The 26,897-nt window shown below is 38.3% G+C and overlaps 1 protein-coding gene across 2 annotated transcripts; it reads right to left on the bottom strand.

Moving 5' to 3' along the window:
- Positions 1 to 399: 399 nt before the first annotated feature.
- On the bottom strand, positions 400 to 21,581 carry TFRC (transferrin receptor). 2 transcript variants are annotated; one of them, XM_015562558.1, is made up of 18 exons: positions 21,523 to 21,581; positions 20,486 to 20,690; positions 19,783 to 19,981; positions 18,563 to 18,712; positions 18,359 to 18,461; positions 16,139 to 16,252; positions 15,552 to 15,650; positions 14,283 to 14,422; positions 12,597 to 12,760; positions 11,456 to 11,575; positions 9,628 to 9,713; positions 9,397 to 9,460; positions 7,873 to 7,940; positions 6,720 to 6,778; positions 6,425 to 6,506; positions 5,600 to 5,821; positions 4,395 to 4,535; positions 400 to 3,390 (listed from the first exon to the last, which is right to left on the bottom strand). In XM_015562558.1, the coding sequence occupies exons 1-18, from the start codon at positions 21,556 to 21,558 to the stop codon at positions 3,148 to 3,150; spliced, it is 2,295 nt and encodes a 764-aa protein (XP_015418044.1). In that variant the 5' UTR covers positions 21,559 to 21,581; the 3' UTR covers positions 400 to 3,147. The 2 variants fall into 2 exon arrangements, with proteins under 2 accessions (XP_015418044.1, XP_015418049.1); XM_015562563.1 differs by lacking the exons at positions 18,359 to 18,461; positions 19,783 to 19,981; positions 20,486 to 20,690; positions 21,523 to 21,581 and having other exon boundaries at positions 18,563 to 18,651.
- Positions 21,582 to 26,897: the final 5,316 nt, after the last annotated feature.

Genomic DNA, 26,897 nt, shown 5'->3' with positions numbered 1-26,897 from the left:
ATTCTGTAATGAACTGTAATGGTGAATACATGTAATTACACATTTGTCCAAACTCACACAATGTATACCAAAAGTGAATCTTAATGTAATCTATGGTCTTTCGGCAATGAGGATGTGTGTCATTGTAGGTTCACTGATTGTAACAAATGTACTACTCTGGTGGGAGAAGTTGACAGTGGGGGAAGCTAAGGGGTGGGGTGCAGGAAGGGAATACAGTGGGGCCTTGACTTACGAGTGTCCCCCTGAACCTGTCTCCATGGCCCCCTTGCCCCTGACTTCCCAGTGAGCTCAAGCTACCTGACTATTGTCTGTGTCTCTCCACACGCCCGCCCCCCGGCAAATCTGCTCCTTGTTTGGAATATGTCAATGAACCCCACTTCTTAAAAAAGAAAAGACAACTCAGTGTTCAAGCATTTTATTAAACAAGGTAAGGAATATCCACATCGTTGCACATATCAGCTTGTATACAATTATAATGGCATACCACTTGTTCACAAGGATATAGCTAAGCAGTAGGTTGAGAAGTTTAATTAAGCCATCTTTACCCAAGTAAAATTTCAAGAACATCCAAAGAGGAAACACAGTAAAGGTTATGCAAGTTCTAAAATAGTGAATCATCACACAGTTCACTCCTTTTATCCTTTAGCCTCGAAATGTACATATCTATCACCAGAAAAAAATACAAAGACCTGCAGGTGTCACTAGTCAAATATACATTTCATTCAGGAATAGTAAGCCTTTTACTACCTCTTTGATTGGTAATAGCTCAACCTTAACTATAGAGTTTTTAAAAGCAATTTACTGCTGTAAAATGTATGCCCATTATTTATTTGTATTATTCCTTGAAGTCACTGAGCTTTTATTAAAGTATGATAAAGCATGATACTCAAACCAGGAATCCCAGCAATGACCTTTTCACTTAGCTACACTAAATATTATTCCAGATAAAACACTGTAAAGACTAAACAGACTCAGTAGTGAAATAATTCAGTGAGGCTGTAATAATCTAGATCTATTATTAACTTGGGTAAGTGACACCAAGTTTAAAGAACCTTAAGAGACCCTATGGATTTTTCCTTAGGTAACAATATTGAACTGCCCAGATAACAAACAGCTGATTACATGTTTGAGTAGAAAACAAAGTCTTTACTGATGTAGCCTCAAAATTATTTGTTCACCTCTACATTTAACTTATGACCACCATGTACTAATAGGTAGGTAGGCATGATCAAAGATCCTTTTGCAAGCTGGCTCCCCACACCCTTCACTCCCCCCTCCCCTCCAGACCTCCTATGCAAATTTCCCCTGCTTTAAGCTAAAAGGTCAGTTCTGGATTCAAGCTTGAATGAACTAAGGTTATAGGAAATAACATGCATATAGGGGATAAAGTTAAATTCATTTGTCAATAGCAAACATTATAAATGTGTGCTACTATTCCACTAAACAGAAGACCCAGAGAAACCACAAATGTAACATAACACCACATCAGGTTTAAAAAACAACCTTTGAATCAACAAAAAGAATCTCGAAGGAAGTAGTTTTATTTTACCATGGTTGAATTTACCCACCAAATGTTTAATGACCACAAAATGTTCTGCAACTAAAACTAAAAGATAGAGAATTATAGGGAGCTAGAAATATATGTTAGATACTAACGATCTTCAAGCTTTTAAGATGTCATTGCATGAAGAAAATTATGGGAAACACTGTTCCCGATAATTACGTACACCCTTAGTGTAACATATGGAGATCACTGTCTCCGATATAGACACTGTGGTAGGCAAAAACTACCTTGTTCTTTATGCATTATGGAAGACACTGCTCCCGATAATGTGAGTTAGGTTTGTGACAAAGGTACTGGAAATTTTGCAAATTTTGAATTAAATTTACAGCTTGGATAAACTGAGCTGTAAAATTTTGCTTATGAGTACTACCACAGCCTTTAAGTGCAATTAATTTATAACTTGGTCACAACTCAGTACTTTAGGGAAACTACCATTTTTATCTATTTGGCTAACTAGAAGTCTAACTTGATTAGCAATCCCTAATTATATTTAAGTCTCTCATATTTAGCTGTAAATTTTTATTTGAGGCTGTTTTCTAAAACCCTGTTTTCTAAAACAAGTATTGACCATTATAAATGCAAAACTTCCAGTATCTGTTGGGTTTTATTAGCAGATGCTGCTTTTATTTAAAAAAACAAAACAAAAACGACAGTATAACTGTCATAATTATGGAAGGCACTGCTTCCGATAATTATCTTCTATAAAAAAAACCACCATTTATAGTGAACTCTGTCACTGATAAATAAACAATAAATATCTTGAGCCAAAATGATAGGAAGCTTTCCAAAAAATTAACACTTTGACCAAAATTTGGCAGTGTGTTCTTTAAAGTCTGACACTGAGCTTGAAATTAAACACCTAAAACTGGTTCTCTTTCAAAATATCTTGGAAAAAAACAAACAAAAAAACTAAACAAGGCTTATGCGGGAAGGGACAGAAGGAAAGAAAATATACTAGGTCTTTGGCTTCTGATCTCCTCTCTTTGTAAATGATCTTGAGGTTAACACATTAAGGCCTTGCTCCTGCGATAAACAGTTGAACCTTATTTTATCCAGCTAAAGGACCTCATTAGCAAGAAAACAAGTCCCATCTCTTTTGAAAGTTAACTGTCTCATCCAGGGATGAGGAAACCAGCTAAATCCTTAAAGGCATAGATATCACTTGGAGGCTAAGGTCTTACAACCTGGTATCTGCTATTTGGCATCAAACGAAATACCATGTTTAACCTTCAGCAGACACCACCTTCCTCCTCCCACTCAAGAGACATCAGTGTTCATGTCCTTAGGATTTAGAGCAATAGTTCATGTAACTGGTTCTGACTTTTTTATAACTGTAACAGAAAAGAGGCAGTTACCATGACAAAGCACTTAAAATTCTAGAGAAAAACAATCTGTCATGAACACTTTTAAGTGGTTATTCACCTTAACAGGTACCTACCCTGTATTAAAAGCTGCCGCCTAAAGACATCTAGTAGTACCGAGATGCATGGGTAGAACTTTAACAATATTAGGTTTTGTAGCCCTACTGAAAATTTAGCACAACCAGCACAAGTCACAGGTACCCTAAGTTAAGGGTATCACATTTAAAACTCATTGTCAATGTCCCAAATGTCACCAGAGATGGCATTTGCAGCTTCCTGAATAGTCCAAGTTGCTAAAGCCAGCTGGTTTCTGAACAGCGTTTCATTAAAAGCACTGCGATCTTTCCGACGCAGTTGTATGTGCTCCAGTAAAGCTGGGAGAGTGTGCGAGCCAGAGCCCCAGAAGATGTGTCGGAAAGGAGCATCTCTTGGAGATACATAGGGTGAGAGGAGGTGATATTCCACCTAAAAGACAAAACATGCAGGAGCGCTGACAGTATTGACTTTGGTTGTGAAGAAAGAGTCTGATAAAACCACAGCCACTACCCCACTTCCAAATGTTCAATTTCCCTTAATTTAAGAATGCTGAGAACCAGGCTATTAATCTGTTAAAATTGTAAAACTAAATGTCAACTCCTTTGTAAAAGTGAACTCTTAATTGTTTTTCTTTGTTGTTGCTGGAGCACAACATCTGGAAGATTTACAAGTTTCTGCTGTAAAAGAATCTTCTGCTTCTTCCCAGCAGCCCGAAGGCTGGATTAGACAACAGAAATGTAGAGAAATGACAGCTAACTCACTAATGATCTCTTCTTTAAACATGTGCTTAGCTCGGCCAGTGGGGTTCAGTGGTGGGCATCGACCTATGAACCAGGCGGTCATGGTTAGATTCCCAGTCAGGGCACATGCCTAGGTTGCAAGGTCAATCCCTGGTGTGGGGTATGCAGGAGGCAGCCGATCAATGGTTTTCTCTCATTGATATCTCTCTTGCTCTCTTCCCCCCCAATTCCTTCCTTTCTGAAATCAATAAAATATATTAAACAATAAAAATGTTTCTAAATCCTAAAAGTCAACACTAGGTTAAATGTTTCTTGTATTTCCAAGTTTGGTATGTTGATTTAGACCAGGGGTCCTCAAACTTTTTAAATAGGGGGCCAGTTCACTGTCCCTCAGACCGTTGGAGGGCCGGACTATAGTTTAAAAAAAAACTATGAACAAATTCCTATGCACACTGCACATATCTTATTTTGAAGTAAAAAAACAAAACGGGAACAAATACAATATTTGTATTTGCATGTGGCCTGCAGGCCGTAGTTTGAGGACCCCTGATTTAGACCTTGTAAGAGTTAAAATCTGTGAATTCTAAAGCAGCAAAGGATTCTAAGCTTCTGAAGTTATACTTTTTAGAAATGCAAGGTTTACCAACTAAAGTTAACATATTTTAGTTCTTCCTTTTCTAAGCGGTTACTTACTCTCATGATGCGGTCATTGATTTCCCTCATGACAAGTCTGTCTGCTGTATCTGAATTCTTATAATCTGTTGTTAGTTTGGAAGTAGCACGATAAAAGTCTCCACGAGCAGAATATAACCACTGTAGACTCAGACCCATCTCCTGTAGCAAAAGACATTCCATTCACTATTAGATATTACATTCCTAAGGATGTTATTCTACACCTTTCTAATTTAGGTTTAGCAACTGAGATTCTGATAAAAGGGGGTGGACTCACAGACAAGTGCGAGATCCAGAGAAAGCTAGATTAAAGCACTTGTACAGGAGGTTCCAAGCACTGTAAACTATATTTAAGCCCATATTTAAGCCCAGCTTATAGTATAAGTGTCACTCTTGGTCTCAAAAGAAAACCATACTAAAAAAATTTAACATAATCTACTTAGTCCAATATGTACCCTATGTAGTATATTGTTCCCAGTTCAAGGGAGAATACATGAAGCATTTTGGTTCAACAAACTTCAGAATCTAGTTATTCCCATCTGGTTAAGTCCCATTTTCTGATCAGCTACAATTTGTTTCAAGAAAGCCATAGCAAGTCCTTGCCACATAGCTCAGTTGGTTACAGTGTTGTCCCAATATGCCAAGGTTGCTGGTCGATCCCCGATCAGGGCACATACAAGAGTCAACCAATGAATGCATAAAGAAGTGGAACAAAAATCGATGTTCCTTTCTCAATCAATTTTTAAAAATTAAAATAAAAGGAAAGTCATAAGGTTTGGTTACCAGTTGGAAACCACTTGATTTTATCAAGTTTGAATACTACGCAGGGTGAAGAGTAAATAAGATTGTAACTAACTACTGGCTAGAACTACTGTTCTCTCTCCATCATGTCATCTCCAAAAGGCAGATATCTAAACTCACAGGTTCAAAGTCATAGGTTGACACCTTTAGTCTCTGGGTCCTAGCTCTTTATGGATTGCTTGGAATACATGAACAATAGAAAACATAGTTCTAGATTCTGAAATACCTGCCATGGTCTATTCTAGATCTATAACCTCCCAACTTCTCTTTCAAATGAGTTATGGATTCTAAGCAAAATTACACCTTAGTTCACATTAAAATGTATTTCGGTTACCAACTAAGTCCCTCCCCAGGAACAGTTAAACATCATTCTTCAAATTGCTTAATACTGCAGCATTAAGAACCAGATTTTAATTAATACTCACCTTTATGTCTGTTTTGAATTGGTTCATATCCCTCACAAATGAAAGCATTTTCTCGTTATACATGTCATAGTTCAGGTTCAATTCAGCATTATGGGTAAGTTTAATCATGAGCTGACCAGCAACTTCTGCTGCTGCACGTGCCATTTTGTTCAACTCGGGGACCTCCTGATTCAGTACCTCGTAGGTATCCTGGGTAGTACCTAAGTAAGGATAATCTGAGGCCTGGAAGACAAAGTGAGGTTAACGCACTCAGGCAGGTTAGAAGAGCAGGCGCCTCACATTCCAGTTACACCACCATGTTCCTAACCCCGATTTTTCTTATATACTACTTTAAAAAAACACTTTTGGCTACTTTCTTTTAACCTAACCTACTCCAAGAATGACTACTTTCCTCTAGGCTCCATAGAATCCATGTTCTTTACATCAGATACCCAGAACAGATTTTTAGCCAAATTTATTCAGGTTATATCCTTGTTATCTTCTTTCTGGGAAGTCTGACCCATTTTAATGAGGAAAGAGGACAGCATATGTGAAATGTACTTTCAATATCAAGTGTTACTACTCTTAGATGAAATCTTCTAAATCCCCATTGTTTAATAAGTAGGCTGTTATTAATGGATATTACTTAATTGAAGTTTTAGCAAATAAAATCAAATGCTATTAGGCTAATTGAGAACAATTCTATTGTAAAACTGATCATAAGGTAGCATACAATAACTGCATGTGTATAACTTCTTAAAACATTGTAAGCACTCTAGGAAACTTGGTTTCAAATTTGATGAAAGAAGATCCAAGATACAACACTTCAGAGTTTTTCAGACTTACCCCACAAAAACAGAAAGAAACGGCTGGGATTCCAGAATACGCAAGGAAAGGGAAAGCAGCATCATCAAGAGAAAATTTCTCCCTGCAAGGAAAGAATGTGTTTTTTAGAAAGTTTTCCAAAGAACAGGCTATGCTACCATGTAACCTTATTCCTAGCTGCCCCAAAAGTCTTAAAAGGAATCTCTCCAGGTATAGGTAAGCTCACTGCAAAGTTACCCAGATCTCTACCTAACACAGTAGGTGCTACTGCACGATTTTTTTTCTATCAGTTGTTTATCCACTTGTCTCAACTTACACTTTGTTCATCCAGTTGCTATCCCGATACAGAGGCAACCCAGTAGCTGGATGTTTCACCTGTTAAATAAGAAATTAAAATGAACCTTTCTGAAATATATTTCTCTTTTATAAACATTTATTAAGACACTACATTTTTATGATATCTCCTTGAAAAAATTTTTAGGACAAAACAATCTTCAAATTTTTGAAGTTATTCTTACTAAGCTTGTACTGCTAGTGCCATTAGTTAAGGTGAGAAAAAAAATATATGCTTTCTTACTTAACATTCTAACGGTGGTTTAACCACAATTTTAAAAAGCCCTCTGCTAGCCTTCATGGTATGTCTATCTCATTTCTTCTAGCACATTTCACACTACTGCCAGCCTAACCTGCAAACACATCACTGCCTTATTAGAGACCCGATTGTAATCCCTCATTTCCCATGGAATCAAGGTCAAGTTCCCTGACCCTTGGTTCCCTTCCAACTTTAATCAATCCAATATATAACCGCTAATGGTGTTAGGCAAATTTGGTTCCTTACTCATTCAAAACTATGGTCATTCACATGTCTGTCTCTATTCAATAAATATTTTATCTGACCTTCTGACGTAAGTCTTAGGGATAGTTTAAGTCCATTTAACACCTTCCTTAACATTCTGACTCTATAGACCTAGACCAGTGATGGCAAACCTATGTCACCTCTGACACGCGAATTCATTTTTTTGGTAGATTTTTCCTTGTTAAATGGCATTTAAATAAAATAAATATCAAAAATATAAATCTTTGTTTTAATATGGTTGCAAATATCAAAAAATTTCTATATGTGACACGGTACCAGAGTTAAGTTAGGGTTTTTCAAAATGCTGACACGCCGAGCTCAAAAGGTTCGCCATCACTGCTATAGACAACCTCCGTGGGTACCTACAGTACAGTTTAGGCCTCATGGAACTCTGCTACATATTCCTAAACAGACTATATATTGTTTGTGATCAGAGCCCTTCATATACCACCTCCCATGGTTCAATAGGCTGGGGAAAAATAAGCTAAGAGAGTGACTGAAATAACGCTGCTATAAAATTTATTCTAAGTTACTTTAGCTGTCAATATTTTTCACCTTATGTGAATTAGGCAAAAATTAAGTTATACATTTTCGTAATTAGGAATACACTTACGTCTTGCATCGTTTCCTCAATGAGTGAGTACAGCAATGGGCTGGCAGAGACCTTGAAGTTGCTGGTACCTGCAAGAGAGATTATTCTAACACTGCGCCTTCTCTAGTCAAGCAATGCTCACCCTGCTACTTCAGCAACTGAAAGTGCTTGCAAATAGGAAGACAGGAGGATAATAACCAAGATGAGTGGCATATACAGCTATCCTCTTAATGAAGTAGATAAAAGTTCTTTAGTGACCACTAACCTTAATTAGACTCAACCGAATCTCTTACTGCCTGAGTTTGCCTACTTTAATGTTAATCATTTGGTTTTTTTGGTTCATCCATGTTAAGGCATTCATCTGCTACTTGTAAGTAAGCTTGCTATATTCCAAACATTCTGCTGTGCAGGTAAAAAGGCAATAATGATCAATCTAGTAAGATTTCGTTAACTCCCTCCTTTTTTGTGCCAATGGAGACACATTTTACTCTTCTCAGTTCATCCACTGGCTACACCTGCATTTTTAATAACATTCAAACTCTTTTAATTGGTATCTCTATCTATGATGCCACAACGTAGTAAAATGTGAACTAGTCTCTAGAAGTGCCATTCTACATGACATGATTTAGTTCCTTCTGGTCTAAAACACTGTCCAGACTATTGGTTCTCAAACGTTAGTGCAAGCATATCAAACTAGCAGCCCGCATGCGGCCCACAACGAATATTTTTGCGGCCCAGCCAATATAATGGTAAGAAACGTTTTAATAAAAATTTCGTAACTGGATTTTTACAATATCCTGTTATGCATAATTATTAATAATGAACTACAACATTCGCTAATGACTGATTACTATAATCGTGTTGCATTCACTTCCCTTATGCGCCTTACGCACAGGCATACCATTTCTCTCCACTAAAACTAGCAGCAAATATTTTAGCAGCCGATTGCCACAGCATTAGTCTTGTACTGACTTGTTTGGTGTGCGCAACGGGAAATATTTCACTTTCGGAGAACAAGAAAAATAGGTTTATATGTTAACGATTACTCATTTATTTCAGCCCTTTGTATTCAGCACATCTCTACTGAAATAAACCTATGTTTCTATGAAAATTGAAGCTTTTGTATTTTTGCAGCCGCATAAACTTGAACCTTATTTGGGCCGTGTTAGCCTTTGAGTTTGACATGCTCGCGTTAGTGCATCAGAATCACTTGGAGTGCTTGCTAACCCAGTGTGCTGGACCTGTGCTCCAATTTCTGACTCAAAAGTCTGAGATAGGGCCTGAAATTTCTTCATTTCTGACAGTTCCCAGGTGATCCTGCTGCTGCTGCTGTGGGGACCACATTGAGAAACACTGCTCTGGAGAAGGCTATCTGCACCCATTTTAACTTAATGGACAATTAAGAGAAAGCTAAGTGAATCTTTTGATCCGGAAATGGCCAATGTAAATTGTAAAAAGTAGTAAGTGCTGCTTTAGAAAGCTTTCTCCTACTGTTTTATTTTAGTTTATCTAAATTCATGACTAGCTAATGAAAAGGATACTCACCAAGAACAGCTTTATCCAGATTAATGTAAGTGAAAGCCTTTATATGCAAGCTGGAAAGGTATCCCTAGAAGAGAAGGAAAAATACTCATGTATCAATCTAATTATCACAGAAAGTAACCATTATTAGGAATTTCTTTTTAAATTTGGATTCTATTGGGACTGAATATTCTATTGAGAGCCTGGTTTCTGGAAGACAAGATAAGGCAACACAAGTCTGGGTGTCGTTAATACCTCCAGCCATTCAGTGGCACCCACAGCTCCGAAGTCACCAGCGCTCCAGCTGGCAAAGACAATGCTTCTTCTGGGTTTAAACCCGCCTGAAAGACAACAAAATGTTAGCTTCATCTTGGGAAAAAGTATAGGCAGACCAGTGATTTAAAGATAAAATCAAAAACTTCTAACAGCAGATTAAAAAATTCTAATAAATGTTGAATCGCTATGTTGCACACTAAAGCTAATGTAACATTGTATGTCAACTATATGCAATAAAAATAAGTCTTTACAAATTAAACAAAGTAATCTAGAAAAAACAAGGTAGGTAATCATTTGCAAATAAGATTTCCAGTATGCAGCAGGGACCAGCTTATTGAAAGGCACTTTTTTTCAGCTCCATTCTTTGGATCCCTTACCTTCTGGACCAAGATATATTTGAAATCACAGTGTATCTTATTTGAGAACAATTTGCTTAAAAGTATGTAACTTAAAAATTGCTTGAAAAAACAGTTGTTATGAAATAAAATAACAATTCACACATTTATGTTATAGGGAAGAGTTTTCAGAGAAACGACATTAGTGGCAGTTCCTTTGGGGGCTATATGCACCACTGCCCTCCATCCCTTCCCTTTTCCAGAGTATATATTTTTCGAAATGTTAAGCATTGCAACTTACTGTGATCCAAAGATTCAATAATGTGGTGAAGGTTTGCATGTGTGTGTGGGTAGGTATAGAGGAGTGGCAAATACCATGGGAGAAAGGCTTCAAAGTGAGCCTTTATATTATGTTTATAATATACAAATATTTTCTCATAAATATATCAAATCATACAAAATTTTACAATCCTATATAATAAAGGGTAATATGCAAATTGACTGAACGGTGGAAAGACCAGTTGCTATGATATGCACTGACCGCCAGGGGGCAGACGCTCAACACAGGAGCTGCCCCCTGGTCGTCAGTGTGCCACAAGCCTGGCTGACAGATGCCCAAGCACAGTGGCCTGCCTCCTCAGCAGTTGGACATCCCCTGAGGGCTCCTGGACTGTGAAAGGCAGGCCAGGCTGAGGGACCTTCTCCCTCTGCACCCCGCCCCCCGCCAGTGCACAAATGTCATGCACCAGGCCTCTAGTAAAACTATGAAACATTAGTACAAGGTATGTCACTGCTTGCTTTCAAACAGATTCCTTAGGGGCCATGTTAGATTTGCCATATCATTCTGGGTATGTCGAACTCAGAATTAGGGCCAAATATAACACTTTTCAGTATCTCAAAAGGAATGGATGGGCCCTGGCTGGGTAGCTCAATTGGTTAGAGCTGTTGTTCCAGTAAACCAAGGTCTCGGGTTAAATCCCCAGTTAGGGCACATACAAGAATCAACCAATGAATGCGTAAGTGGGACAACTAATTGATGCTTCTCTCTCCCTTCCTCTAAAATTGATCAATAAATAAAAAATTTTAAAAAATGGATGATTCCCAGTATAATGAAGACACTGCATGGAAAGCTGTTTCAAAGTCAAAGGCAGGGATATAATGTATAGCATAGAGAATATAGTCAATGATATTGTAATAACTGTATAGTAACAGATGGTTACTAAACCTATCATGGTAATCATTTCATAAGGCATATAAAATGTCAATGCACTATGTGGAACACCTAAAATCAATTTGTATGTTAACTATATTTTCAAAAGTCAAAAGAAGATATAACAAAAGAAAATCTGCTTTATACTAAAGAACTCAGGGTTTAGAAGGAGTGACAAAGGTAAAAGTGAGCAAAGCATACTATAACATTTAAAACTATATGTAGCACATAGATATTCAAGTTCTCAAAATGTGCACTCTACCTTTAAAGACTAAATCAGAGAATATCTGGGCAAGTTCCAATAGAAGGGCTGTTCCCACACTGGATTTTGCAGCTCCAGGACCCCAGGCATCTCTCTGGGCCCCTACTACAATATAACGACCTTAAAAAAAAAAATACAATGAGCTCTTAAATTGTTTTCTGAGTCCAGAATAAGCACATTCATAGAAGGGTAAAAATGAAGTATATGCATTAAGAGTAAGAGAGCCTTAGGACTTTGGGATTAAAAATTCATATGACAATACTAATATTTTCCCTTATTAATATTGGTCCTCTTTTTTTACATTACCAATTAAGTTTACTCATCAACTATGTATTTGTGCTCACCTATCCTATATAATAAAAGGCTAATATGCAAATCGACCGAACGGGGGAATGACTGGTTGATGACGCGCACTGACCACCAGGGCTCAGACACTCAATGCAGGAGCTGCCCCCTGGTGGTCAATGTGCTCCCACAGGGGGAGTTCCGCTCAGTCAGAAGCTGGGCTCACGGTTGGCGAGCACAGTGGTGGCAGCAGGAGCTTCTCTGCCTCCGCATCAGCTGGACATCCCCCAAGGGCTTTCAGACTGCAAGAGGGCATAGGCAGGGCTGAGGGACGAATTTTGTGCACCAGGTCTCTAGTTGTTTAATAAGCAACCGAAATCCAAGGATTTTCAATACCCAATGATATGACTGTTTGAATGCATCTAAATAGATAGATGACCTATTATCAGTATCATCAAATTATAGCCCACATGTTGATTCATTATGCATTGTTTATAGCTGTTTTCATGATATAATACCAGAGTTAAATATTTGCTTCAGAGACTGTATGGCCTGCAAAATGTTTATTATCTGTCCCCATAAGTAGAAATTAGCTTACTACTGGTCTACTCAATAATTAAAAGCAATTTTTTAAGTCATAATGGTCAATTTTTGACAAAGTTATTTTCCTGGGGCTTTATTTAGCTCCCAAGAAAACTGACACCTAAATGATTCACTTTAAGACATGTAAGACTTAGCTTATTAAGCCAAGCCAGCCTTCCCTCACTCCCTCCTCTGGCTACATGCTTAACAGGGAGAAAACCAGAAATACATAGAGTAATAGACACAGTTAGACAGAGAAATCAGGGGTCTTTACCTGGTTCTTCAAAGCCTTTAATAACACCAAAGACATTAAAAATTCTTATCTCTTTCAGCACATTGTTCACAGTGAGTTTCACATTCCTATTCTGTGTGGTTACCAGCTTACATGAAGAATCTGTGTTCCAAGAAGAAGGACAGTCTCCTTCCATATTTTTAGAACTAAAAAACAGAAATCAGCATTCTGAGTTACTGCTACTTTCCCCAAGTTTACAAAACCAGTCCTTCTTACATCCAGTAGAGTTCTAGGTTAAGAGATCATATAAGAGAACATACAAAATTTACTCCCTAGTGGCTATTTGTTTCTTATTCTGATCTGTTGACAACCATGAGTTACCTCCTGTTTAAGCACAATGTTCTTACCTTCTTCTGATATGTGCCTTTCTGCCAGAGAATAGTTATAGTTTACATTTAAAATAGATACCAAGATGGACTCAGATGGACTTTTTCTTATATAAAGTACATTAATATATTCCCATGTTTGCCCTAGCCCAGCCGTGGGCAAACTACGGCCCGCGGGCCGGATCCGGCCCGTTTGAAATGAATAAAACTAAAAAAAAAGCCGAAACCGGTTTGGTTCAGTGGATAGAGCGTCGGCCTGTGGACTGAAAGGTCCCAGGTTCGATTCCAGTCAAGGGCATGTACCTGGGTTGCGGGCACATCCCCAGTAAGAGGTGTGCAGGAGGCAGCTGATCGATGTTTCTCTCTCATCCATGTTTCTAACTATCTCTCTCCCTTCCCTCTGTAAAAAATCAATTAAAAAAGTGACTTAAAGGAAAAGACCTTTAAAATTTATATTTATATATATATACATATATATATCTCCACATTTACTGACTCCACTAACACTGGTAGTATGTATAGAGGCTTATCTCAGTTATAAAAGAATATTCTCAGAGAAAGATAAGTATCACATGATCTCACTCTTATGTGGAATCTAATGAACAACATACACTGAAGAACAAAAATGGACACAGAAGCACCAAACTGTCAGACCTCAGAGGGAAGGTGGGGAGGGTGGGCGAGTGGGAAGAGATTAACCAATGAACTTGTGTGCATATATGCACAACCCAAGAACACAGACAATAGTGGTGAAGGTCTGGGTAGTGGACGGGGGCATGCACCAAGAGTTCACCAGTTTGACTGCTGGTCAGGGCAAATGCCCAGGTTTCAGGGTCGATCCCCAGGACGGGGTGTGCAGGAAGCAGCTGATCGATGTTTTTCTCTCATCAATGTTTCTATCTCTCTCCCTATCCTTTTCCTCTCTCTAAAAACCAACAAAAACATTTAAAAAAAGGAAGAAAAGAAAATCCAGAACTAATGAGTATTATAACTCAATATAAATTCCAACAGATCTTCTCCAATAACTGAATGGGTTGCCATAGGCAACAAAATGTTTAACCACAGGAAGCATTCAAGCACAGCTATGCCAGGAATACTACACAAGAAATTCACTGAGTGAACTGAACAAGGGCTCCTTGAGTTTATAAATCCAAGGTCTATCATTAATATCACTTTATGTTGGAAAATTTCATTTTTTACCTATACCAAATTAATAGCTATCCATCCCCCAAATGTTCCAAATGTGGAAAACAATAGCCAATTGTTTTAAGACTTTATCAAATCTTATTCTCCTTAATCATAAAGTCTCACCCTGCAAGGCAGTTTCCAAATAAGAACTTACTCAAACAGTTTCTCTGCAGTAGCTCTGGAAATGGTTTGGACAGGGATATTAGGCAATCCTGATGACTGAGACGGTGGAAACTGAGTATGATTGAAAGAAGGGAATCCTGGCGTATAAGGGTCACCTGTTCCCAGATGAGCCTAGTAAAACAAAAGAGCAATCACTTCTATCAGGTACTTGTTCAAGAAATTTCCTTGTAAGATTCAGATTGAGTATGAAGCTATAGCCCAAGCTTAGTTTAGCACCTTAAAGACTATAAGTCTGAGTGGCGCTATGATACGTGACTCTTGCTTTTTATGGCATATGCCGAATTCAATTCAAGACACTACAATAGTCTCATATCAGTGGGAAATATATTCCAAGACCCTAGTGGATGCCTGAAACTGCGGATGAGTACTGAACAATACATATGCTTTATTGCTTCCTCTTTGGCATATTCAAACTGCTAGCATCCCACTCTTGCACTTTGGGGCCATTATTAAATAAAATGAGGCTTTCTTGCCGAAACCGGTTTGGCTCAGTGGACAGAGCGTCGGCCTGCGGACTGAAGGGTCCCGGGTTCGATTCCGGTCAAGGGCATGTACCTGGGTTGCGGGCACATCCCCAGTGGGGGATGTGCAGGAGGCGGCTGATCGATGTCTCTCTCATCGATGTTTCTGATTCTCTCTCTCCCTTCCTCTCTGTAAAAAATCAATAAAATAAATTTAAAAAAAAATGAGGCTTTCTTGAACATAACCACTGTGATAACACGCCAGTCAATCTGATAACTGAGATGGCTACTTAGTGACCAATGGGCAGGTAGTGTGTGTAAAATTGATACATTGGACACAGGGATGATTCCAATTGCAGGCTCGACAGAGTGGGATAACTCAAAAAAAATTTTTTTTAATTTAATTTTATTGTTTAAAGTATTACAAATAGTAGAACATGCCTCCTTTTCAAAATTTCATTATGCTACTCAGGAAAGCACACAATTTAAAACTTAAGAATTATTTCTGGAACTTTCCATGTAATATTCTTAGATCACAATTAACAGTGGATAACTGAAAGCAAAACCGTGGATACTAGGGGACTAGATTATACTGATCAAGTACTTTTAGCAATAAGTAGCAACTAGGTTTCAATGTCATATAATTTATCTTCTTGCTTACTGCTAAAACTCTCCTAGACAAAAGTATTTAAGGAAGGCACAGTTTTATTTTTACTAATGTAAGTGAAATCTAGCAATAATTTAGAGAACCCAAAAACTCATTTGCTCAAAGAACTCACATGTCCAAACAATGGAAGCTCTGCATCAACAATGGGAAATTTAGTATGGTCCATGTAGATCAAAACACCAATTGCATTTAAACTTTCAGCATTTGCAACCTAAAAAACAAAACACAAAGCTCAGAATATGAAGAAATCATATAAATTTAAAATACATACTAGACTTTATGCTAACTGACAAAGGGTTACAGAGGATAACACCTATACTCCCAATATTCAAAACAGCTTATGTTTAGGAAAAATGTCTTAATATTCACTAAGAGTTTATTAGAGAAATAATAAAAACCCATCCAAAATATTTACTGTCTTAATATGTTCCATTCTAGTTGCTTGTGTAGATGTGACTTTTAATTTTCCTTTTTCTAAAAGCTAGTTATAATTGAACTCTATATATATACACAAAACTGTTACATAGGTACAATTTAAGTATCCTATTGACTTTAGATAATTGGTATTCATTAAGTACTTTAATAAATTTATATTTTCAGGTATGAGCATTTAAGACCACTTGTTTTCAGAACATAATAAAATTAACAATAGCATTTAACTGAGGAAGGTTATGACAACAATGTATAACTCATACTTACCTTTTCAGCAAATGTGATTTTGCCTGCTCTAACAAGCACTAAAGAGCCATTCACAGAAGTGCTTAAAGCCTCAAAGTCTTGTTTAGTGCCAAAATTGGCATGGACCAATTTACCCTAAAATAAAGACATTAGATTTAATGAGCATTATGGTATTAGAACAGCCATAGAGTCTAAGGCAGAATGGTTTTACAGATCAAATTCAAGACAGGGTCAAAAAGGGCCAGGACCTAGAAAGGATACATGTGATTTCTAAAGTCAAAAGTAGTCAGGGTTGCCTGGCCACACTGTGGCTCAATGGTTGAGCATCGACCCATGAACCAGGAGGTCATGATTCGATTCCTGGTCAGGGCATATACCCGGGTTGCAGGCATGATCCCCAGAAGGAGGCAGCCAGATCGATGATTCTCTGCCATCAATGATGTTTCTATCTCTCTCTCCCTTCCTCTTTTGAAACCAATAAAAATCTATTTAAAAAAAAAAAAAAAAGTAGTCAGGGTTATCAGGAATGAAGTCAACATTTCTGGCCTCCTACATTCATGTCTTTCATTATCCCATGCTGTCTTTAATCTACATTGATATATTTAGATTAAGTTAAGTACACTTAATTTATTTTATGTTGCTTCAGACATCTTGGGGAAAGAGAAAGGATAACAAGATATGTTAAACAGAGACATATACCAATATAAATATTGTAGGCTAGCTGTGGCAGCACCAATTACATAATGGTCTCATACTTGAACCCCAGACAATTGAAAACATACATACTCCCTAACTGAAAGCTGATAATAAATTTGTCTTAAGAATGGTCTATTATAACAAAGTGACTTGCATAGATCAATATTTAGATGTTTATATAAGCTGTTGTCATAATGTTCCTAAACTCTACTAATCCAGTTCAGATAAACTGACATTAATAACCAAATATCTAAATAGAGAAAGCTTGCAGGGGAACTAAAATCCTCTATGTTTTTTAGCAGAACAATCTACCCACCTCCAAACCCCTAACTTGTAGGTAACGACATAGCACAGATTAAGCAGGAAGACAGAAGAACAATAAAACTTCATCTGGCTTAAAAGGCATCCACTAGACAGGCCCCTGACATACACATATGTGGTTTTTTAACCTGAAAAACCTATATAGAACTATTCTATCCAGATGTTTTTTAAATTTCTGTAATAGTTGGGTCACATTTGCCTAAATTTCATAATATCAAGAATTAAAGAATCAAGCTATCAAGCTACCAAAGATTGGTTGCAGCCAAGATGATACTGATCTGTCCCCACATAAGGGGGAATCTGATATATGCAAATAACATACTACCATGTGTCAGGCACTGTCCAAAGCTCTAGGACACAATAATAAATGAAATCAACTCCTAGCTCTTTATATTCCAATGTAGAATCAAATGAATGTTAGGTGCCACAAGTACCATGAAGAAAAATAAAGCAAGGTAAGAGGAAGTGATTAAAGGAAGGACATTTTTGATAAGGTAATCAAGGAAGACTTCCCTAGGTAGGTAATCTTCTATATCTATAAAAGGCTAATATGCTAAGTGTCCAACCTTTTGACCAGTAGCTATGATGCGCACTGGCCACCAGGGGGCAGCTCAACACATAGGCATGGAATAGACTGATGAATCTCAGAGGGAAGAGGGGAAGGCGGAAAAAGATTAACCAAAGATCTTATATGCGTACTAGAGGCCCGGTGCACAGATTCATGCACCAGTGGGGTCTCTTGGCCTGGCCTGCGAGGATTGGGCTGAAACCGGCAGTCCGACATCCCCTGAGGGGTCCTGGATTGTGAGAGGGCACAGGCCAGGCCGAGGGACCCCATCGGTGCACAAATCTGTGCACTGAGCCTCTGGTATTAGATAAGAGACTTGCACAAAGTGAGGAAACAAGCATGCAGATATTTAGGGAAGAGTGGTCCTGGCAAAGGAAAAGGCAAGTTTTATAAAGGCCTTGAGGTGAGAGTGTGCTTGAATTTGAGTGTTTGAGGAACAGCAGGGAGATTAAGAGTAGTCAGAGCAGAGTGAAGAGAAGGGAGCAGTAGGATTACTTGGAGCCTTGCCAACTAGGATGAAGATTTAGGGTTTCATTTTAACCAGTTACATTTTACAAGTAAATTTATACTATAACTCCTAAGAATAGTAAAGACAATGAGCTTGTGAGCTATTCAACAGAGAGAAAAGAAGTCATGCACTGTTTTGTCTTACTTACAGTAACCGTCGTAGCCTTACTATATGCCACGTAACCCTGAGGATTCTCCACAAGGAATGGCCCGCCATTGTTCGTAGAAATTATGGTCACTGAATTTGGATCACTGTTAAAATTAAATGGCTTTAATACACTCAGTCTTCGCTATATTTATCATAATTAAAAGTAGCTGCTTCTATAAAATAAGTTTACCATCTTTCAACATACCTGCTTTTGACCTGAATCTTAACAAAATGTTCATTATGCCAGGCTTTGCTGAATTGAAGTTTACGGAATTTATCTTCAATATAAAAAGCAAGGTTTGTATCTTTTTGAGATCCAGCCTCACGAGGGACATAAGAATTTTCATTCAGCTGCCTGGAGGAAAAATGTCACTGTTAAAATAAATATTAAACTCAAATATCAAGCAAATTATTTTTTAATTGAGAGAACACTGGTTAATAACAGTACATAAGTTTCAGGTATAGACCATTATTTTCACCTACTTTAAAGTATTGTGAATCCCCTGGGAGCAAAGCTCCTTATTCTGATCTGCCATGGCTATTTGTAAATATACATGGCATATTAATTATTTGATCTTTTTCTTTTAGTAGACCCTATTCTCATTTCATCCATAATGCCTGATGTACAGTATACACAAAAGTATTCATCAGATGTGATAAAAATGCCAATATTTCTAATTTAAGACTAAAAGAACTATTGTACCATTGGAAACGATAGGAAGCCAGTATAGCTAGAAAAAGGTAAAATATAAATTTGTTCTTTACAGAGTTAGATATGTGTGTAAGGAAGAACTTAAAAATCTAAGGATTGCCCTTTTGTGGCTCAGCTGGTTGAGCGTGGACCGCACCAAAAGTTGCCGGTTGATTCCCTATCAGGGCATCTACCCAGGTTGTGAGCTAGATCCCCCGTAGGGGGGATGCAAGAGGCAGCCAATTGATGTTTTATCTCTATATATAATCAATTTAAACAAATCTAAGGACAGAAAGAAACCTTACACTTCTTAAGACATGGATTAATGAGTGAGAACCAGAAGAAATCAAGGAATATTAGAGACATGTGAACTAGTCTCGATCTAGAGGATAAAGATGACTTGGCGAGAGTAGCAGAGCTTAGCATGATCTAAAAAAGGGGTTAGTACCAACAATAAATTTTAAAAATGGGTTAGGATGGAAAATCAGAGCAAAGAAGTCTGACAGCAAGCAACAAAGAAGCAGATAAAGATTAAGGACGTGTGAATTCTTTTTAAGAAAACGGAGAGTCCCCACAAAAGTTCTACTTTTTCCCTATCATTGTTTGAATTCTTTACTGACTCCTTTATCTCTAACAAAACACGGAAGCCTCCCCTGCTCTAAAAAGCCTTTCCTCCAGGCCGGTCACCTTTGTTTAGCTATTCAGGTCCAACTTGTGGAGTCGCTCTAACTCACCTGACTGTCTTGGTGAAGTCTGCCGTATTCAGTTTCTCCGACAACATTGCTTTGAGGTCTGACCAAAATAAGTGGGGAGATACTTCAGGCAAGTCCTCTTCAGTTTCCTCTTCAGCCTCTATCGCTGCAGACTCTGTTTGCTCACACTCAGTTTTTGGCTCTACACGTTTACAATAGCCCAAATAGCCGATCAAAAATCCTAGGGATGAAAAAGTACAGAGCTGAATTCACAGGATTTTATTTATAATCTATTCCTATAGGAGTTAAAATATTTTCAGCTTACGTCTTCAAAATGCTGGTTTTAATCAAATTTAAAGCAGTTATAAAGGAATCAATGTATGTTTTATATATTTTAAACCATTTAATCTAATAAATTATATAACTTTATTTTAAACAGTTACTTTTTCAAAGCATGGGTGACTTTTCTTCCTAGTAGCCTTCCTTGAATCCTTAGGCCAAGCTTCTATGCTACAAATATCCTGGGCCTATTTCTAGTCTAACACTTGCACATTACACTGAAATGATTCATGTGCCTTTCTCCCACCAGGCTAAACTCAGGCAGGTTTAGAATCTTAATTATTGTATTTCTACTACCTTGCACAACGGCACATAAGAAGGTACAATATAAATGTTTGCTGAACTGAATTAACAATTTTCTAGAATTGGTGACAAGGAACATTTAAGGTTTAAATGGCACTCTTACCGATCAAGAAAAAGGTGATGACAGCAATAGTCCCACAGCAGATTAATCCATTAAGCCTTTTCCGTTTTGCATGAGCACGATTACCCCTCACGTTATTGTCAATTTCGTCTTCGTCTGCAGCTAGTTTCATCTCCACACGACTGTTATCGCCATCTACTTGCCGTGTAAGACTAAACCGGCTATATGACAACGGTTCTCCACCAAACTGAGATTTTTTAAAAAATAAAGAAAGCATTAAGAAGGGAGTAGGGACATTAACAAAAAAAGTTTGGTTGGGTAATATACTTATTATTGGGCCATTACTATAACTTGCGATATATTCTTAAGGAAAAAGAAGTCCCTGCCCTAGCTGATTTGGCTCATTGGATAGTCGGCCTGTGAACTGAAGGGTCCTGGGCCCCATTCCAGCCAAAGCCATGTACCTGGGTTGCAGGCTCAATCCTGACCCTGGTCGGGTTGTGTGGGGGAGGCAACCAATCGTGTTCAGGAAGCAATCAATTTTTATATCTCACATCGACCTCTCTCTCTCTCTCTCTCTCTCTCTCTCTCTCTCTCGTCTCTCCTCCCTTCCACTCTCTCTAAAAATCAATGGAAAAAATACCCTGGAGTGAGCATTAACAATAACAAAGGCAGTTCCCTTTTCAAACCAATATTCTTCTGTGTACCCAGTCCTGTCAATGGCAGGTTATGGCTAGAACATATACTGACTGGCCTTCATCTCCTTCAGCCTTTTCATTCAGGGTTGGTTATGCAGATACGTGTTGATCTGTGCTTTTAGTTCTTCTCATCTACTTGGCAGTTCCCCTCCACAATGCCCCAAATACCCTGAAAGGCCGACAAGATTTTCTATAATTAATTCTATTCAAGACTAAACATATTCTTCTTTTGTGGGATGAGTTATAATCACCATTTCAAATGTAAATGAATACCTGATAAGAGCTTTGGATATTATTTCATGCTTACTTGGTGAAAGTCATTATTGCATACTTCATATTCTTACAAACTGTGGAGAGAAATATAAACTTAAAATATCTTACCAAGTTGGAGAATGTTGATCTGGCTTGATCCATCATTTTGAGCTGCCACACAGAAGAGCCTAGTAATAAAACAATTATCATAATGAGACAGATGCATTGCATCAAAATAATAAAAGCTTTTTTTTTAAATATATTTTATTGATTTTCTACAGAGAGGAAAGGAGAGAGATAGAGAGTTAGAAACATCGATGAGAGAGAAACATCGATCAGCTGCCTCCTGCACATCCCCCACTGGGGAAGTGCGCGCAACCCAGGTACATGCCCTTGACCGGAATCGAACCTGGGACCCTCCAGTCCCCAGGCCGACGCTCTATCCACTGAGCCAAACCGGTTCCGGCAAATAATAAAAGCTTTTATTACCACACTAGATTATGTATCAAAGTTACTTTTAAAACATTTTTATTTTATATTTTAATTCTTAATTTTTAAATTTTATTATTTAATCCTCACCTGAGGATATTTTTCCATTGATTTTTAGAGGGGGTGGGAGAGGGGGAAAGACAGAAATATCAATGTAAGAGAAACACATCTATTGGTTGCTTCCTGAACACGCCCGACCAGGCAGAAGCCTGCAACCTAGGAACATGCCCTTGACCAGAATAGAACCCAGGACCATTCAGTCCACAGGCCAATGCACTATCCACTGAGCAAAACTGGCTAGGGCTTAATTTTTATTCTTTAAAATAGATTTGTAGATTTCAGAAAGGAAGGGAGGAGCGAGACAGAAACATCAATGATGAGAGAATCATTAATCAGCTGCCTCCTGCAGCCCCCCTATTAAGGATCGAGCCCACAACCCAGGCATGTGCCCTGACCAGGAATCGAACCATGACCTCCTGGGTTCATAATCGACGTTCAATCACTGAGCCATGCCAAACGGGCTCAAGTTTACTTTTAAATATTATCACCTTTCTAGAAAGGGCTTCTCACCAAGATATTTAGTTTACATGACAACTAAGTTTATTGAAATCTTTGCTTAGATCTCAAACTGAGGTGCGGTGAGTAGACAGGCTCAAGGACATACTGGGAGAAATAAGACATTTCAGTATAAATTATATACTGGGACAGTATTGCATCAGTTAGATTTGGGGAATGTGATAATGGCATTGCATTTTTGGAGAACGCCTTGTGCTTAGGAGATTAATGGGTAAAAATTTAAGGATGAGATATTGTAATGTCTGTAACTTTCATTTAAAAAGTATATAAGAAATAAAGCAAATGTGGAAACTGTTAATGACTGATGAGTCCAGGTAAAGGGTGTATGGATATGCATATTACTGTTATTTCAGTTTTTCTTATAAATCTTTTCAAAATTAAAAACGTGGGGAAAACTAGTTAGACCAGGGGTTCTCAAACTTTTTAAACAGGGGGCCAGTTCACTGTCCCTCAGACCGTTGGAGGTCCGGACTATAGTTTAAAAAAAAACTATGAACAAATTCCTTTGTACACTGCACATATCTTATTTCGAAGTAAAAAACAAAACGGGAACAAATGCAATATTTGTATTTGCATGTGGCCCGTGGGCCACAGTTTGAGGACCCCTGAGTTAGACTGTCATCCATGGTATGTAGATTTATGTAGCTGAATTTAGTCAAAGGCACAAATACAAAAGAAATAGAATGGCACCTGAAAAAAAAAACACAACAAAGCATCTTCAACAGAAAAAGAGAGAAAACCTGATCCTTCTGATTAAAAGAACAGTTCCTATAAATGACATGATAGATCTTTGATGCAAAAAGAATACACAAAAGGAAAAACATAGAGTATGCTATTTCTTAGATGAAGAGCCAAATTATCTGAGAGGTTAAGTGACTTGTTCAAGGCTGAAAAATTATAATCTAAAAATGAAGTTCAATGTGTTACTGGGTTATAGAAATTGTGTTCTCATTTCTAAAAATATTAAGAAACTAATTTTAACAAGACATTATATAAACTGGAATTAGAAAAGCCTCCTATCAAAACCTATTAACATATTTTATTTAATTCCGTAGCTTTGAAGACCAAAGCCAATAACCAATAAATAGATCATATTCTTAGAAGCACAAACTCTTGCCCCATCTGGTACAAAATGCTTATCACTATCGCTACACCAGAACTGCCCTAACCCAATCACTAGAGCCAGAACTAGAAGGCCCCACCCTGAACCAATTCTAATCATCCTTTTCTAGGAAAAAGCAGCTTACTTTAATGCTCATCTGAATCAGCCATTCCTCAAGGTTTCTAGTTTTAAATTAATTTTATTATTCCTGAAATTTTATAGAGAATTTGAGTCATTCTTTTAAAATTACCTCACACACCAATCTGTTTCAAAAAATAAAACTACCTCACACACAGTAAAGCCTTCTATTTAAAAGAACCCCTTAATGAATTTTCTTCCAACTGAAATCATTAATTTAAATGTTCTAAAAGCACAGGAGAGAAACTTTCCAGACTAGTTGAATAACACTATCCTATCTATAAACACACCCAGCAACTCTTATTTGGCTTATTTCAAGATATCACCACCAATGCTGATAATCTATTACAAGAAATAAACCAGCCCTAAACAGTTTGGCTCAGTAGACAGAGAGTTGGCCCAAGGACTGAAGGGTTCCGGGTTCAATTCCAAGTCAAGGGCACGTACCTCCGTTTCAAGCTCGATTCCTAGCACTGGTTGGGGCTTGTATGGGAGGCAACCAATTGATGTGTCTCTCTCACATTGTTGCCTCTCTCTGTCTCTCCCCCTCCCTTCCACTCTCTCTAAAAATCAATGGAAAAATATCCTTGCGTGAGGATTAATAAAAAGAAACAAACCAAACATTGCCTTGATTTTTAGTCATATGAGCACCTGGTATATCTTTGGTGTTCTTAACAGTAAGTGGGAAAACTACTCAGTTGCTCACATTAATAATGATAATTAAGGTAAGCAAAACAGAGCCCCCTGTGTTTCTGAACATGAAATGGAAGGAGGATCTGAAATGTTTTCAACTGAGCCATGGAATGGAAGACAGGAGACAGGCAAAGGTAGTAGACTACAATCTCAAACTTCTTTAAAACTCAAATATTATTCCCACTTTCTATAAATGTGGCATTAATTTCTATTTAATTTTTTAAATATAGTAATTATCTTGAGGTTTTGAGACACTCCTTTGGGGTGTCTCAAAACCAGGAGGGCAGGAGATCAGGAACTAAAACATGCTTTCACCTATTTATAACACTCAAAGCTGCTACTCCATTTTACCCGAAATAAAAACAAGACACTTGTTATCACTGAAAAACTACCTTCAGTTTAGGAAAGAGGCCAGTTCCAAAGTCCTCGGAGCTCAGATAAAGTGAGGTTCCTTTTGCCTGCTGGAGGCTGTTCTAGAGGCCTTCACCACCCAATACTTCACTGCCCTCTACTTTCTCCAGAATGAAACAGAAGCCAGTCCGCCCTTACCCACTAACATTCTTCCCCTGTTCTTGAAGTCCTGCTCAAGGGCCATCTGTGAAGCCTCTTCTGATTGCTGTGCCTATCCTAAATACTTGACATGGAATTACATGGTAACGAGATTCTATTTCTTAATACAGGGGCATGCTTAATGTATGAAGTTCATTTTTCACATCATTTGGGAATGATAAGAATGCAATGAAAACCTGATACCTGGAATCTTTTCCTATCCGTCACTATTGTTTCATCCTGAAATCACTGAGCAAAGCTTGGGTAGTAGGGAGATTTTTAAAAGTAGAAAACTTTAAAGTTTACATGGGTAAGGCTCCAAGACCTAAACCAATTGATTACAGATACCCATTTTGCAAAATACTGCCAGTGAAAATGAGACTACATGAACTTACAGAACTTTTGCAAGGCCCTCGGATCTCATACTTGAATATACACAGAATGACTTATGAAGAGAAGGTCAAGCTTTCCTAGCTTTAAGAGTCTAAACTGAAAAGGCAGTGGAGGAAATCAAAGAAAACAAGCAGCATCTTTATTACCATTCAGCTTTCTGAAAAAAGACCGCCCAATTGGAAGGTCAGGACCACTCGAAGTCATTGCGGTTTACCTGTGTAGTGGTCAGGGAAAGCATACAGAAGGCAAACACACAAGAAGAGTTCCAAAAGACCTCAGAGGACTTAAAAAAAAATTTTTTTTTTTGAGAGAGACGAGAAACATAGACTAGTTGCCTCCCACACAGAGCCTCAATCTGGGATCAAACCTGCAACTTGGGTATGTGCTCTGACCAGCAATTGAACCCGTCACCTTTGGGTGAATGGCAGGATGTTCCAACTACATCAGCCAGGACAAGATCATTTTTAACTAACTAGCTTTCATTGTTGTCTAATTCGAATTCAGCTGTGAGCCTTGCTTCATTTTTAATAAGTACATGTACATTATCAGAGGCAATAAATGCCTCCCCTTAGGGCACAATTAGCACTCTTCCCTATCCAAAACTCTTCAGCACAGACTAGAAGCACACCATTGCCAGACAAAGAACATTCCATCAAAGACAAATTATTGTAGTTAATCCTCACCTGAGGATTTTTTTTCTATTGGTTTTCATTGAGTGGAAGGGAGAGAGAAATGTCTATTGGTTACCTCCTGCACCCGCCCAGGGCCCTGGATCCTAGGTGTGTGCCCTGGGACCCGAAACCCTTTGATGTGTATGCCGACACTGTTGGCCAGGCTCAAAGACAGATTAAAGGGTGCCTTGCTATTAATAGACTTGGAAAATTTTCTATCAATGACAAAAATGTTTTAATTCTGGGTTTTCTTGTCAAGCGTACTGAGTTTATTATAATCAAAACTGAGGAGTATGTATGGCTGGGTGGGGGGGAGGGGGAAGGTTAGCAGGGCCAGCAAGTACTAGCGCGCCTAAATTTTCACAGTAAAAAATCAACTTTCGTAAATCACTTAAAATATCCGTCAAAGGTCAAACTCCCCAGCTCAGAAACAACTGAATCAGCATCTCGTATTCCAAACTCATATTTAAGCACAGAATAGAGATATCAGGTATCTAAATAACCTCGGTAACAGGACAACTATTTCCTACTGCAGTCCCGTCAACCCCCTCCCTCCCCACCCCACCCCGCGCCAAGAAAACGGGATAAAATAGCAATCGAGTTCTCTGAGGGACCCAAGGTCGCCGCAGTGGGCCGAGGCAAAACGTGAACCGAAGAGAGCCAGGTCACAAAGCGCTATCCTCCCAGCGACCCCCTTAGAGAGCCGCCAACCAGAAACGGCGACACAATGGACCTTGGACCCCCTCGCCGGTTGTGCAAATCGATTCCAATGCAGATAACTTCTGTTAAGCCTCCTCTAGACCACAGCTCTCACAAGGTACACGTTTCATTCCCAGGGTCTCCCATTTCAGAGCGAGGGGAGCCAAGCCGGTCGGTGTTCAGCCGGCTTCTGT

This window comes from Myotis davidii, unplaced genomic scaffold, assembly GCF_000327345.1.
Source record: "Myotis davidii unplaced genomic scaffold, ASM32734v1 scaffold571, whole genome shotgun sequence".
NCBI classification, from domain to species: domain Eukaryota; kingdom Metazoa; phylum Chordata; class Mammalia; order Chiroptera; family Vespertilionidae; genus Myotis; species Myotis davidii.
Note: the sequence above shows the minus strand (reverse complement) of the source record. Positions and strands in the feature narration are given on the sequence as shown.